The 14,206-nt window shown below is 37.4% G+C and overlaps 1 protein-coding gene across 7 annotated transcripts in view; it reads left to right on the top strand.

Annotated features, from left to right (window-relative positions):
- SMOC2 (SPARC related modular calcium binding 2) overlaps positions 1-14,206 on the top strand; it is a 149,709-nt gene that overhangs the window by 66,196 nt on the left and 69,307 nt on the right. For 4 of the 7 annotated variants that reach the window (XM_056343952.1, XM_056343951.1, XM_056343950.1 and 1 more), the window contains exons 5-7: positions 3,723-3,770; positions 8,005-8,088; positions 8,884-8,958. In XM_056343952.1, the coding sequence (XP_056199927.1) occupies positions 3,723-3,770; positions 8,005-8,088; positions 8,884-8,958 (207 nt within the window). The remainder of the gene's footprint in view (positions 1-3,722; positions 3,771-8,004; positions 8,089-8,883; positions 8,959-14,206) is intronic. The other 3 variants (XM_056343956.1, XM_056343954.1, XM_056343953.1) reach the window with 1 other exon arrangement.

Raw genomic sequence — 14,206 nt, 5'->3', positions numbered from 1 at the left:
CCTGGGAAATGGGTCAGAAACTGAGAAGCAGGTGTTAAATTATCGTTGGAAAATACAATGTTTGCCTATTGCAGGTTTTTAATGCCTTATTAACTATTCTGGGCTTCTGCCAGTGAGATTGCAGAGGTGTGGAGACATATATTCTTATTCTGTGTAGTTTTGATACCTTACAATTAAGATGGTAGGATCACCTTTTAAAGCCAAAATACAAGTACCTCTAAAATTTCAGAACTCTTCCTGTTATCATCAGATAATGTAATTAAAAGAAATATATTGGGGAAGGCAGTGGACTTCTTAAATTTGCATGATACTGCTTCAGTTAGCTGGGAAAAATATCCATCCTTGGAATATCTAGATCTTTTGTCCCCATATGCAGGACTTTTCCTATACATACGCAGTCAGGCACACCCATATGTGAGATAAAGAACAGCATGGGAAGTTTACTTTCCTGTTTCTTGATATCTGCATTCAGTGATTACATATCAAATATTCTTTCGTAGATCAGAAATCATTATCTAAACTGTATAACAATGGACTTTCACCTTCTTTTTTAAAGACCAAGTCACATATGATCAAAATGATAGAATATGGATATGCTAAAATCAGAGACCACAAAACTCACATCCCATTCCTTGGAAGATTTATTGTGCCTCAGAAGTTGTTAGAGTGAAGCTGGGCTGAATTGTGGGGTTTGCAATAAACTAAGGCATGAATATTTTTTTTATTTTTTTTTAATTCATCAGAATTATAAATGACTAGGCAAATGCACAAGCTAGAATGATACTAAATACTCCTTGTTAAAATAATGCTGCTGAATTTGTTATCCCTCCTTGTCCTCTCTCATTCCATAAATATATTTATGTGGTGATTTGGTTGCTTGCAGTGATTGTATTGCCTGACCTTTAAATAAGTTATAAGTTGTTATTTCTGTTTCTTATCTAGCTGAAAATGTGAGCACTTTTCGTGAGTATTGAAGATACAATTTCCTAGAAACTTGCAAATGCAACTTCCTATCACCATTTAATCTAGATGTACTTCTACCTTAAATATATTCAGAAAGTGGTAGAAGAAACTGATACAAGCTCAGTCAGCCCTCCTCCTCACCTCAAACTTGGAGACAACAAGAAAAATTTTTCCTGCATAAACGGAAAATTTCAGGTGAAATTATGTGAAGGGTGCAGATTTCCCTTTGCAGGAAATTATGTGAATATTTCTCTTAGCTTCCAAAGACTATTAAAAAAAATTAATGTTAGCCCAGTGAAGCTGTTTTCCTGGCATTCATCTAATTTCATAGTGAAGTTAGATTCACTATGATAAAGTTAGCCTCTGTGAATGCCACGCTCCTCCTCTATCCATAAATTTTCCATCATAATTTAGGGTAAAAAAGCAAAGCATAGAAAAAATAATTAAATTCTTTCTGACTCTACACAAATATATAGTTCTAATTTCGTACCATTTCACATACAGATGGAGTAATCTGAAGGCATCTTGGTGTTAACAAAATCTGGAAAGATTTTTCTGGTTTTGGTTTAAGATGTGAAATATTATATAAATTTCACCAATGTCTGAAATTACTTAGGTATAAACTGAAGTTTAAGTTCAGCTTATAATACTGGTTCTAAATATATATAGAAAGACAGCACTGTTGTCAGACTGAGGCTTTACTCCTTTTAGCACAAGGGGGCTATCAGGGGCAGTTCATCACACACATTCCCCATGCTGAGACCTCGTTGCTACTCACAAATTGGTGTAAAATGCTTGAGTGTGGGTGAGAGTCAAACCTAAAATCTCTGCATTTGCAAGAGAATTACAATGATATGCCTGTGTATCAAAATTACATTGAGAAAGTACAGAGTTAATTATAACTGGATGAAATTTGAGGAAAGATTGGATCACTGGTATTTAGTGCAATTAGAAGAACCTGTAATTTTGTATGCAGTACTTCATAAAACTGGAACATCTTATTTGAGTTCAAGCTGAGCCTCTTATCAAATTCACGCCAAGCACCGAGAAGCTCAGATCTTCTGGCTTCAGCTAGCATAAATGCAGGAATCTGCCTCCTCTTCAGAGTGAACACCATGGATTAGTATTGCAGCCTATTTAGCGCAAGCTATCCCAAATACCTTTGGATATAATTCCTACAATGATAATTACTTTTACTTTTCCTGTCTGAATTAATACTGATGCATCACTATGTACATTGAATTTCTGGTGGTTCAAACGTAATACAATAAAAATACAATGCCACCAAAAAAGGAAGCAAGTTGAAACTAGAATATTTTTGATATGAATGTATAAAAACTGTATTAAAAGCTGAATCCTTCAGAAGGTAATATCAGCTTGGCTGCATTGTCTTGCATTCTTTTATGACCGTGTTAAAATCAGCATGCCAGATTTGTGATGTTAGCTGTCTTCCCTCTGGCAGACTCCCATATCTAAACTCCATGCTGAAGTAACCATCAGTTCAGCATTTCAAACATGGCCTGTGATTTAGTGGCTTCGCTTATTTAAATTGGCCTTTTAGAACAGATTTATTGTGCTGCAAGGTTTGGGGTTTTTTTTTGTTTGTTTTAAACCCAGGGAATGTACTTATTCCAGAAGGAAATAAATTGAGAAAATGAAGGTAACGAAATAATTTCACACACTTCTGAGCATCTGTCAGATGTGGCATTTTCTTTCATTAAAGCAGGTGTACGTAAGAAGAGACTATGTGGTAAGAATAGATAGACATTATGCTTTTTAATTTTTGTTTGCTCCATGTGGCTCTTCAGAGAGAAAAATATCACTTTTAAAGGTTTGTTTTTAATGCAGCAGAGATACGTATGTTGGTAAGAAGTGGCTAGGAGTTAGAATTATACAAACGGTTGTAATAATGAGACATAAGCAAGAAATAAGGAGGTATTTCTATTTTAAACCCTAAGGACAGCTACCTCTTGTTAAAATACTAAGAAAACCAGTAGATTCTCCATTTCTTGACAACCTGAAGACAAGACTGGATGTTGGGTTGGAGTCCAAGCTGGTAGAATAAGCTGTTAAACCCCATCTCCTGCAAACGTAACTACCTTCCCACCACTGCTGTCTCCTTCCCTAAGGGCCACAGCCCTGGGGGTGTCTCCAGCAACCAGCCCAGGCTCAAACTCAGAAGCAGGCGCTGTCCCTGCCTCCCCCAACACACACGCTTTTCCACAACAGCACAGCATTTCCCAAAGGCTTTGTATAAGGAATTTTAAAGCAGAAAGGGGCAGGTTTTAACGTGAGCCAGGACTGGGTAGGGGCCGAAGAAGCCCCTCAGAGCAGCTGAGGTGTGGTGGGCAAGACTCTGTGAGCAGAAGGGATGTTGCCCTGCACAGGGGACTGCAAGGTAGCAGTGCCCGCGCCATGCATCTGACTGCAGGACCTGTCCTCGCTGGGTCAGTGGGGAAGGGAGACATTGATTCTGCAGCATGTGAGCATGTTCTTGCCCTTGTGTCTATGTAGTATTTAATGTTGTCTCTTTCTCAAGTCCTGCTGTGGCCAAGAAGTAGCGTCTGACAGTAAATTGATCGTATGCAAATGCAGAAGTCAGGCAAAGCTGAGATCTTTTATTTGCAAAGGAAGAATTTGCTGACATTTATTGCTGTAATAAACAAGAATCAATCATTGAAGTGGTACTGTGTTTCTTAGGAAAAACATTAAAAGTGCAATTAATATTTTTCTGGTTAATTCCTTTTTTCCGATTGCAGGTTCAGTGAGTGAGAAGCTGCCACAACGAGAAGGTGCAGGAAAAACAGGTAAACATCTTAGCTGGCCTTTAAATAGAAACAAAAATCACCACTGTGATTTTCCATAGGATTAAATTATCAATATGTTTTCATCATATATTATAGCTGCATATATGTATACATGCATACCTACTATTCATTTTATGTCTGCATTCTACATATTTAGTAAACTTATAAGTATAAATGAATATATATGTATGCATGTATTTGTCTAGATATGCACAGACATTACATTTTTCTAGTCTCAGCCCTACAGACTTTGCTATTCTGTGCTATTTGGAAGATAACTTTTCTTCCCATAGCTATACTCTGAAGTATTTTCCCATACTGTTTGCTTGCCCTGGAGGACAGATTATTCTGTCTGTTTGATAAAGACAGCATTCTGCAGTCCCAAAATCTCAGGAACCGGAGTCCACACTTTATTTCCATAGCAATCGGTGCTTGAGTCATCTTGGACCCAGCACTTTGCTCTATATTGTGAGTAATTCATCTGATGGCTTACATTCATGGCCCGGTGATTGTTGTTAGAGATAGATCATAGTGTATATCTTGTTAGCAGGAGAAAATCTGATGCAATTCCAGCATATCTGGTAGGTTTAAATGAGGGAGATGTCTATGCTTTAAACAAAATTAAAGCTTACACTCTCCAAATGCTTAAAAGAATTTTTAATTCAGCTCAAAATACTCAATGTTGCTGTCAGTGACACCTAGCATAAATTAATTTTAAATAAGTTATTCATATTCATGCTAATGTTAATGGCTATCTGTTTGGTGCACTGTATATATAATTGAAATAGTTTTTTTTACAGGAATTTTTGCAGCATTGTAATATACCCAACATTTAAATAAACTTCCATTGCACTCTTAGGTTGAGAAAATCAGTACTTCTTTTAAGGTTAATAATTAGAAAGTACTGGAAATTGTTCCTTCATGTATTTCCAGACAAACTGTGTGTTCCACTAACTTTAAGTTACCTATTTGCTTTAGGTCAGGAGTTTCATTTTCAGCTTTGAACTGAATGAACTATCCCATATATAAAACTTGTCTGGAATCCTTTATTTTTATTTGCAACTGTGGTGGCTGAGCCGTTGAACCCTGAATGAAGAATCATAGAACAAGGAACTTAAATGTTTATCAAGTCTCCCTCTGTTATCACATATATTCACATCTAAAATGACATGGTTGCATTTTACTCATGCCCTGTGTTTATTCTCCAGCACAAATCTGCAGCATGAAGGGCCACTGACCTGGTTCCCAGATGGTCCCTGGCCCTTAGATGCTGGCTGTGAACTTCCTCTCCCCACCCTTCTGCCAGCCAGTCCTGCCTTATGTTTTAAATAAAGTCATGTTGTCAGAGAAATCACAACCTCTTTAGAGACCATCACAGAGCAGTGAACAGGATCAGCTATCTAAGTTAAAGGGATGTGCTTTGGCTTCACAGTCACTGTAGTAAGAAGTGTTTTGTAGCTCAACCTGAAAGGGTCCAGCAGTAGTTTTTGAAATAACCATAAAACACCCTGCTCGTCTTTCCTCTGCATGTTCCTGTGGACTAATCAGGGGTGCCTGGATGGAGTACCTGCCCGTATTGAAACTCAGCAAGCTTAGGCAGGTTCATGACATTCTTACTGCTGCGAAGGACATGCATCAGACCTTCAAGTGTGGTCCTGAGAAAGCGACTTTCAAGAGACAGCATAGGTTTAGCCAGAGACAGTCTCTTCTAACCTGTCCCACAGACACAGAAGATGACCTGGTGGGCCATATCTGTTGCAGACATGCACCTTGCTTTCCCTGGGTATTCCAATACTGAAAGAAAATTTCCAGATACAGACTTTGGAGGTCAGGAGCTCTGTTTGCATGTTTGCAAATAAACCAAACAGGAATAAAGCTTAAAACGTAATTGCTAAAGTATCTTCCCTGGCACTGCAGTTCCCTCCTCTATCCAAGGAAAATATTCATATTATCCGAAAAGCACAGTTGTCAGAGATGGGATCACATCCCTTTTTTCTGATTCTTAGCTGACTGCAGGACTATGTTCTTGGCAACTGGACTCTGACAGCAAACAGAATGATTTCTGTTTAAATGTACACACATATGGACTGGTATGCATGTGCCAGCCAGGAAGACCTATACAATTAACCTGTGAGATATCTAATTAACGTGAAGAATAACTACTTTACCTTTGTGACTCTCGTTGAGTTGTTGAACGTTGTTTTGATCAATGAAATGCCACATGCCTCTTCATTCTTACCGCAAAGGTTTTTATTGAAAGATGATGTACCTGAAAGAGTGCAAACAGAAAATTTATGTCTTCCTGCAAATAAAGGAACTACAAAACAGTTCAGGAACTGTTGTAGCTCCTCCAGTTCTGGAGTAAAATTTATACCTTTTATACAGATATCCTATACCAAATCTTTGGTTTGTTCTCTTTCTTTCTCTTGGGCGGGGGGAGACCTGAGGCCAGTTCTATGACTCAGTCATGAACATCTGTTAAGTTTTTGTAAAAAAAGGGAAAAAAAAATCTGTAGACTGTTTTACATGCTGCTTGAACAAAGTTCAAGAGACTAATTTTGACTGGACTGATAATTGCTAAAGTTATGGTGTTATATCTGAATTTTGGGTAGGAATATAAGATCAAATGTGTCACAAACTGAAATTGTGTAACAAAGATGATTAGAAAAATGTCATTTATACTGAAACCCAAGTTTCTGGATGGGCTTTTGCTAAGATTTATCTACCGTAAGCTACGCTTTGAAATTCTGGGGTTTCTGAATCACATACTGATTGGTGATGTAAATCTATGTCCTGATTCTCAGTACTTGATGGCCTCTCTGAAATGAATCAGTAGTCTTATTCCACCACCCAGAAGACACCACAAAAATGCCAGCAAAATTGATGAGAAATGGCGGTCTGTTATGGCATTGGAGCAAAGTATCCAGTCATTGCATGGACATAGGAATGAGCACTCTTTAGAAAAAGTTTCTTTATGAAAACATTTTGCAGTGAAAGTAAGTTTTCCTTGCTGCTGCTTTGATTTTGTGAAAAGCATGGAGGTTAGTGTTCCACGGCTGCAAATTTGGTTTTACCTGCTGTCAGTGTTTATTTGGTATCTGTATTTGCTGTGAACCTGGCTGTGGTCTCCAGAGGCAAAGGTCATCCTCTGCGTGATCTGCATAAAGATGGTGACAAAGAAGTAAACGTGGGGAGGCTGTTCCGGATTGCAGTAGCAAGAAGAAACGGAAACAGAGAGTGTGTTAGCCTTACAGCTGCTGCTCACTGTTACCCCGGTAGGGCTACGTGCAAGGGGAAGCTTCTCACTTCCCTTTGGTTCTAGCTTCTGTGAAAATGCCAAGAGAACAATCTGGAAACAATGTTGGTCTGAGATCCAGTTGTGAAACTGCAAGAAATTCTGATAAAACCCTTGCCTGAAGGATGCTGTTTACTGCAGGACACCTCAGTCTGGGAGTTAGATCCGTGCTACAGGAAACAGCAATGACTGGAAAATAGGTACTAGCAAGGCCTGCTAAGTTATGTTTACACAATATCCACAATAATTTTACATAACAAAAAAGTAATAAGGTAAAGATGGGTCTTTGGGTAATGCCCTTTCTCACAGAATGTCAACTTAAATAATTATTTATATTGATTTTTTCTTTTTCAGCACTACTTCCACTGTGTTTTACTGACCCTAAAGTTACTCACATCCTCTTATAATTTCTGTAAATTTCCCTCCCTCTTTTCTTGCAGCAACGGCTGGTAGTGGATGGATGGAGACTGCTGACCAGAGGATAAGAATTATGCAAACAACATTCTGGTTCTTTAATCTGTGAATCTTGCTTATAAAATCAGCTTGACTGTTAAAGAGATCCTGCTGTGCCAGAAGAAATTTTCCTTTCATTTTAAGGTGTCAACATGTCTGCAGCCAGTCATTTGACCCAGACTGCTTTTGCTTTCACAGGTCTTACTCCTTCTATACATTTATCTAATTACTTCTTTGGAAATGATGACTGTCCAGGGAGCGACCTGATAACTTCATGCCTCATCAAACACCCTGCAATCATTTCATCAGCCATAACCTCAAACCCTATCCATTTATAATCCATAGTCTGTAGATGTAATATATTTATGCTGTGTAGTACCTATAAATAATGTTTAAATTATTGTTTGTTTACCGGCCGGGGCTATGTGCAAATCATTAGTATCAATCACGTATGTACACTTATTTAGCTTACTCTCATAATTGTAGTCTCCTTGCAAATCTTTTCCATTCTGAATTCAGATGATGCCTCAGCTCCCGCGCTGGAGACTCAGCCTCAAGGTGATGAAGAAGGTGAGCATCAACAAGAACTTAATGGTGTAGTATTAAAGTCTGCAGTATGGACCATACACTACAACATCAAATGCTACCTTAAGAATTAGTTCAGCTGCTGGGCAGTTGCAAGAAATTGCAAGCATCTGTACCTTTTTCTAGATAAAGACAGCAAATACAATAGAGTCTTTACTTACAAGCAACGAATTTTATGTGATAGTTTTGAGATGACACTGTAGCTATGGAGTCCAACATTAGCAATTTTAATCATCACTATTCAGGGCAGAGAAAGATTTTAAACTTGAGCCAGAGTGCAGATTAAAACTGTATGGTAAAATAAGAAAGTTAAAGGGTTAATTCTGTCCTCAGCATATCACTTAGTAATATTAAAGGCTGATGTTTTGTCAGGCTTATTTGTGTCTGGGGAAATTTGGTGCATTGTAAATGCAAAGCTCAAAGCCTACATACAATGATAATCTTATATTGTGGCTGCCTTACCACTCACTGCAAATCTCACAGAGTCTGATCTGAGGCTGTTATGTACTTTGGGTCCACACTGGGAGATTTTTATTCTGATAAAACATAATTTTAGTCTAAAAGTGTTTCTTTCAACCTTTTATATGAATGGGGTCAGGAAGGAACTATTCATGCCATTAATAAAGTTTTTAACTGTACTAATAATGCAAACCAGTGTGCCCTTTTCTTTTTTAGATCCATGTATCTTTAAAACTAGACACTTATATTTCAGCTGCTAGTAACTTAAAAAAAATACTGTAATATTTTCAAACATTTTCTGTCATTTTTTTTTTTTTCTAGATATAGCTTCTCGTTATCCTACCTTATGGACTGAGCAAGTTAAGAGTAGACAAAACAAAACAAATAAAAGCTCAGGTAAGAAACTTGTGTTGTCCTGACTTTGCAAAGCTCCTGTGAAGACATGTATTAAGCCTAGTTAATACTGAAGTCATTTAAGTGAAAGCCATTTTAATAACTATTATGCTTCCACTCTCGTCATATGATAGCGACTAACTGATTTGCATTGTGATGATTTTGTAGGTTCATGCGTCATATGTTCCTTTTACATGGAAATATTTTTGGCTAGGCTTTACTAGGTGTAAATTGATATTACTCCACTAAAGTCTCTAGCTCACATCTGTTTGCAACTGTGAGTAGATCTGACATAAATTTCTGCATCCTCTTTAATCCTCTGCCTCTTTGTTATCTACTTGTATTTTCTTTTTTGTTTGGGTGGCGTGTAGCAAGGTGCTTGGAAAATGACAGTGAGTTACATGTGTTTGGTGGTAATACTTAAAAGGAAAACCTGAAAATCCTTTCAGAAACCAGCTGTCAGTTAACAGGAATTTGAAAGGCAGCGTTACCTGCTTTTTGGTACAACATTCACCTGTTATTGACAGACTGATCGCCAGTTCAGTGTGAATTAATTATGTTGCCTCTTTTATAATTGTGATTTTTGGCTTTTTTTCACCGCTCTTCAGAATTGAGCTTTGTAAACCTAGGCTAGGAATGTCAGGTGAATATCCTAAGAACGAAGCCTCTAAAATATTCAGATACATTCAATGCTTTGGTGGACTATACGTTTTGATGTCTTCCTCACTGTTCCTTGCTTTCATTGGAATAAACTTTAGAGAATCTTCTTGAGTTTCCAGTTTCTTTTTCTCTGGAAAAAAGTTTAATTTGAAAGGAAACGTTGATCATATAGGTTGTGATTCAGTACATCACCCAAAAGAACACTTTGGATCCAGTGGAAATTGTTTTACATTAACTATTGTGCTTAAATATTCTGCTGAATTGAGCCCAAAAGGATTTAAAAAAGACAATCATCACAAGAAAGATATACCCTTACTAAGAGGTTTACAGATTGCTGTTATAAGCTATTTTTAACATCAAAGCAATAATTATTAATACTTTTTCCTCTCCTTGATTCTCCAGTAGGCACTTAAGGGAAGAACTTTAAACAGGGTGTAGACAAGAGTTTGAAGCAAACACTTGCTGTGCTGGAGATTTATTCTATCTTTTTTTTTAGTCAGGGTTAGTAAGAAGAGAATTCCTTTGGGATTTCTGTCGTGTAAAATATGTGTATAGAAATATGTTGCTTTTAGGAGTGTTTATTTAATTGTTACGGTCCTAGAGACTAGATCTAAAGCAAGAACTCTTGAGTTTGCAGTGCAGCTGCTGGAGGCCAAAACTTCAACATGCACATAAAAAACCAGAAAACCACTAAAGAAAAGGTGGGTTTGTTATTGGAAACTTGTAACCTTCAGTCCATCTAAAGACATATTTACAAAGGAAGAGAAACCAGAAGCATAGTCTACTTGTCTTATGGTTGTTAGCCCATGGTGCATTAGCATCACAAGCACAATTGTGTTGGATTTGCTAACCACAGGACTTGCTCACAACTGCATTATGTACAGGGCATCTCTGGAGGGCTAGGAGATACTACAGTCTGTATTGACATACCTAGACCAGCAGTAGTAAGTCAGCAGACACTACATAGCCAGCCTTGCTTTAGTTTGTAGGCATAGCTGATGTGCCAGAAGGGACCACTGCTTTCTTTGCTGTAACTTCTCTTGTCTATGTAATATGACATAATCAGTCGAGACGAATCTAGGTGCTAAAACCAGTGTCTTCACCGGCTGTGCTAGGCAGCACCTCTTTTCCAGACTCCAAAGTGTAACATGGTCATTGTTTTGATTGCTGAGCCTCACTGTAAACAGGTTTTCTAAGGTGCCGAAAAGACTAGGTTAGATTTTCCCCTTATTACCTTTTGGTGTGGTGCCAAGGCTTCTGGGAACATCCACAGGGAATAAACTCTGGGCTTCTATGTGTATAGAATAGGAGGGACCTCATTACTGAATCCACTGGATTGTAAACTAATGACCTTTGGACACCCAGGCTTCAATATAAGGGATAAATACAGATTTCTTCTTCACTCAGTTTGCATAGAAAACTCTGATTCAGACTTGGTCATACAAACCCCACAAAGCTTATTGAAAGATATTTGCCTGAGTAAAATGAGAAGAATTTATGTCTGCATATGAACTCTGTTTATAAAACAAAAGATGAAACCAAATTTATTTATAATGCACTAAATTTTCCTTTCTTCTATACTAACCCCAGTGCTTTCAAAGAAATTTTTCAGGTGCAAATAACACTATGACCTAGCCCTGCCTGTAGAAAATAAATAAAGAAAAATAATATTGCTAAAAATTTCAGGCAAACTCCAACTATACTACTTGAAAGCTGACTATTTTAGTTTGTATTGCTTTTATTTTTTCTAGTTTTTATCTGAATATATGTCTTACTATGTTATGGTCATAAAGAAGCTTGGCTTGACCTTAAGAAATCCATCTCCTTAGCAGAATGTTTTGTGAGTTTAGGATCACAAATGAATACATTGAATTTATTGTACTCATCCTGAAATGGGTTTGCTTTCTCTACTCTGCAAATTATTAATTACTCTTATAATTAACTAGTAGAATCAGCATAAGCTTTTAGGTTTTGGAAGATAGAAAATAATGGCTCAGGAAATTCTAGTTTATATTAGTTATCCAGTGTTTTCATTTGATTAAATCATCCTAAATTAATTTAGCACGGAGTAATGGCATTTGGAAGACTTACAGATGCAGGGCATGAAATTACTGGATTATATATCCATGCTCTATAATGACTTCTAGTGCATTTTTTTGTTGTTATTGTTTCAGAGAAATAGGCCTTTTCTGCTCACTAAAAGCATTTTTAGAGTGATTTTTGATCTATTAGCTTTTGATGACAAAATGTTACTGCTGGCAAAACCCTCAACATCCAGTCATGTAACAACAATATGATCTGTTTGGAGTGATGGATTTGGGTAGAAACATCTCTATTTTAGCTCTTTTTGTATGTTGAAGATGATTTTCAGATTTTTTTAAGATTTTTTCTTTCCAGAATTAGAAAAAAAGTATGGATCTGCTTGCTAAAATAACACAGTATTTGCTGATATTATGTTTTATACATATGCCTTTGTGCCTTTGCAGGTATTTTGAAAATATTTTGTTTCTTTTGGATTATTTTTTTTTTTTTACCCCTGCACTGCTCATTTCTTCCTCCATTTCACAGAAACTACAGTGGGTTCACCAGGTCAGATTGACAAATATAAGTATTATAGTAACGGCTATCAAAAATAAACAGAAATACACTGAAAACACTGACTGTGAGACAATATGGGTTCCAATTAAGCCATGGGAATGCAGCAGCCTACATGCTGCTGTCTGTGTGAACTCCATGACTAAACTCCTGCTGTAGGTTGCGGGGATGCAGGCAGCGACGTTAGTGGAGCCTAGAGAGCAGCCACCTCGTTGTAAGGGCATCACAGACACTTGGCCCGTTAATGAGAGAACTGCACCCCACTGAGTGCAGTCACTCGTTTAGTTCTCTAGCCTATATGAAGGGATCTATGCTTTAGATGAACTTTATCCCAACCCGCTATCGGTTGAAGATCCAGGTACTATTCTTTCAGAGCTTTGTTTTTTTTTTTAAAGACCAGAGGATAGAAAGTTTTTTGCCTCGAAGAAACTGGATATTTTGGACCCTGTCCACAGCAGTTCCCAGTTACTGTAGTTCACAGCTAGGTGCAGCCTTGATGTGGGTGGAGAACGCTACATGACAGCGCAAATACTTTCCCATCACCTAACAGGGAACACACAGTTCCCTGAGAGGTCAGGTTGGACTGCAGATCTCTTAGATTCTCCTTGCTGCATCTGTTCTACCGGCAGTTCATATCCCTGTGGGATTTTTGGGAAGCAAGTGTGGCATTTTCAGGGGATGTATGCCCTTTTCTGAGTTTGAGTATAGGCAAAGGAAGAGTAGTTTAATCCTTTTCACAATAGCCAATGGAAACTTAGGATTCATTTTATTAGCTTGAATTTAAGAGCCATTTTTTTCTAATCATCTGTTGTGACTTCTGTGAAAAAGAAGTAGGGTGAGTTTAACTGGTAATATTGTTAATGTCAAAAAAATTCTTCAAGTACTGAGTAATTTCTAAGAACTGTCTGTACACCACACAAATAAGAATTACTCAATGTGACATTTCATTAATTTTGCAATGCAGGATGCAAAAAAGTCATCCATAATCTGGAATATCTTTACATATATGCTTAAGGTCTTCAGAGGTTCTGGTGATAATATAATTCAAGTTATAAGACCCAGGGTTAAATAATGTATCATTGGCTAAGACACAGTACAGTTTCAAGTATCTACTATTCAGTTCTATTCTCTTGTTATTAATATTTTGGTGTTCTGTTTCCTTGAAGATTGAATATTATGGCATTATTAGCACTAATTATTTATATGTTCATTCATTAGTTGTGTAGTTTATTTAATGAGCATCGTAAAGTGATTGAAAGATTGGTGTTTGTTTTGTTGATAATCTGGTATGGCCAGCAAAATAGAAGACAGGAAGAAATTGTTGCATCTCTTTGTACGTTACTGAACTTTGATTCCTGTGTTAAAATTTAAACACATGAAATGAGTGGGTAGAAATTAGGGCCCCCTCACAGTCAGTGGCAGAACTCCCAGACAGCTTTTGAACAACCATTCATATGCTGGCTACATGCTACTAGTTCACCCAGTAGTTCACATTTCATCTGGATCAGGCACAGACATGTGATATAGCGCTTGTGCCAGCTTCGTGCTTTCTGCCAGTTTGATGCTCATATGTGTTAAGCAGGTGCTAGAGGACAGGCCATATATGATCCGGTATAAAATAGGCTTGGCCCAAAGGAAACCTGTTCTGGCATAAAGCCTGCTGAGGGTCAGGCTGTAAAAATTCTTAAAAAAGCAATGCAAAAAGTAGTGGATCATATGATTAGGACATTTTTCATGCTGAACGAAGAATCCTAAATCAGAATTCATTGTCCTCTCTAACTATGTCTTTAGTGACTTCAGGAGTGCCCAGATTTCAGCCACTGTACCTGGATGCTTTGATAATGTAGAACCATCTTCAATTTCATTTTTTGTTTTAGCTGTGCACATATGAAAGGAACACATAGCTTCTTATTTAATTTTCTGGCACAACGGAGTAGTGGTTTAGTGCTGACCTTCTACTACAGACCATCAGTTTTAGGGCTTTAAAAATCTGTTA

The sequence above is a fragment of the Falco biarmicus genome, chromosome 6 (assembly GCF_023638135.1).
Source record: "Falco biarmicus isolate bFalBia1 chromosome 6, bFalBia1.pri, whole genome shotgun sequence".
Classification (NCBI taxonomy): Eukaryota; Metazoa; Chordata; class Aves; order Falconiformes; family Falconidae; genus Falco; species Falco biarmicus.
This window is presented reverse-complemented; position numbering and strand designations above follow the sequence as displayed.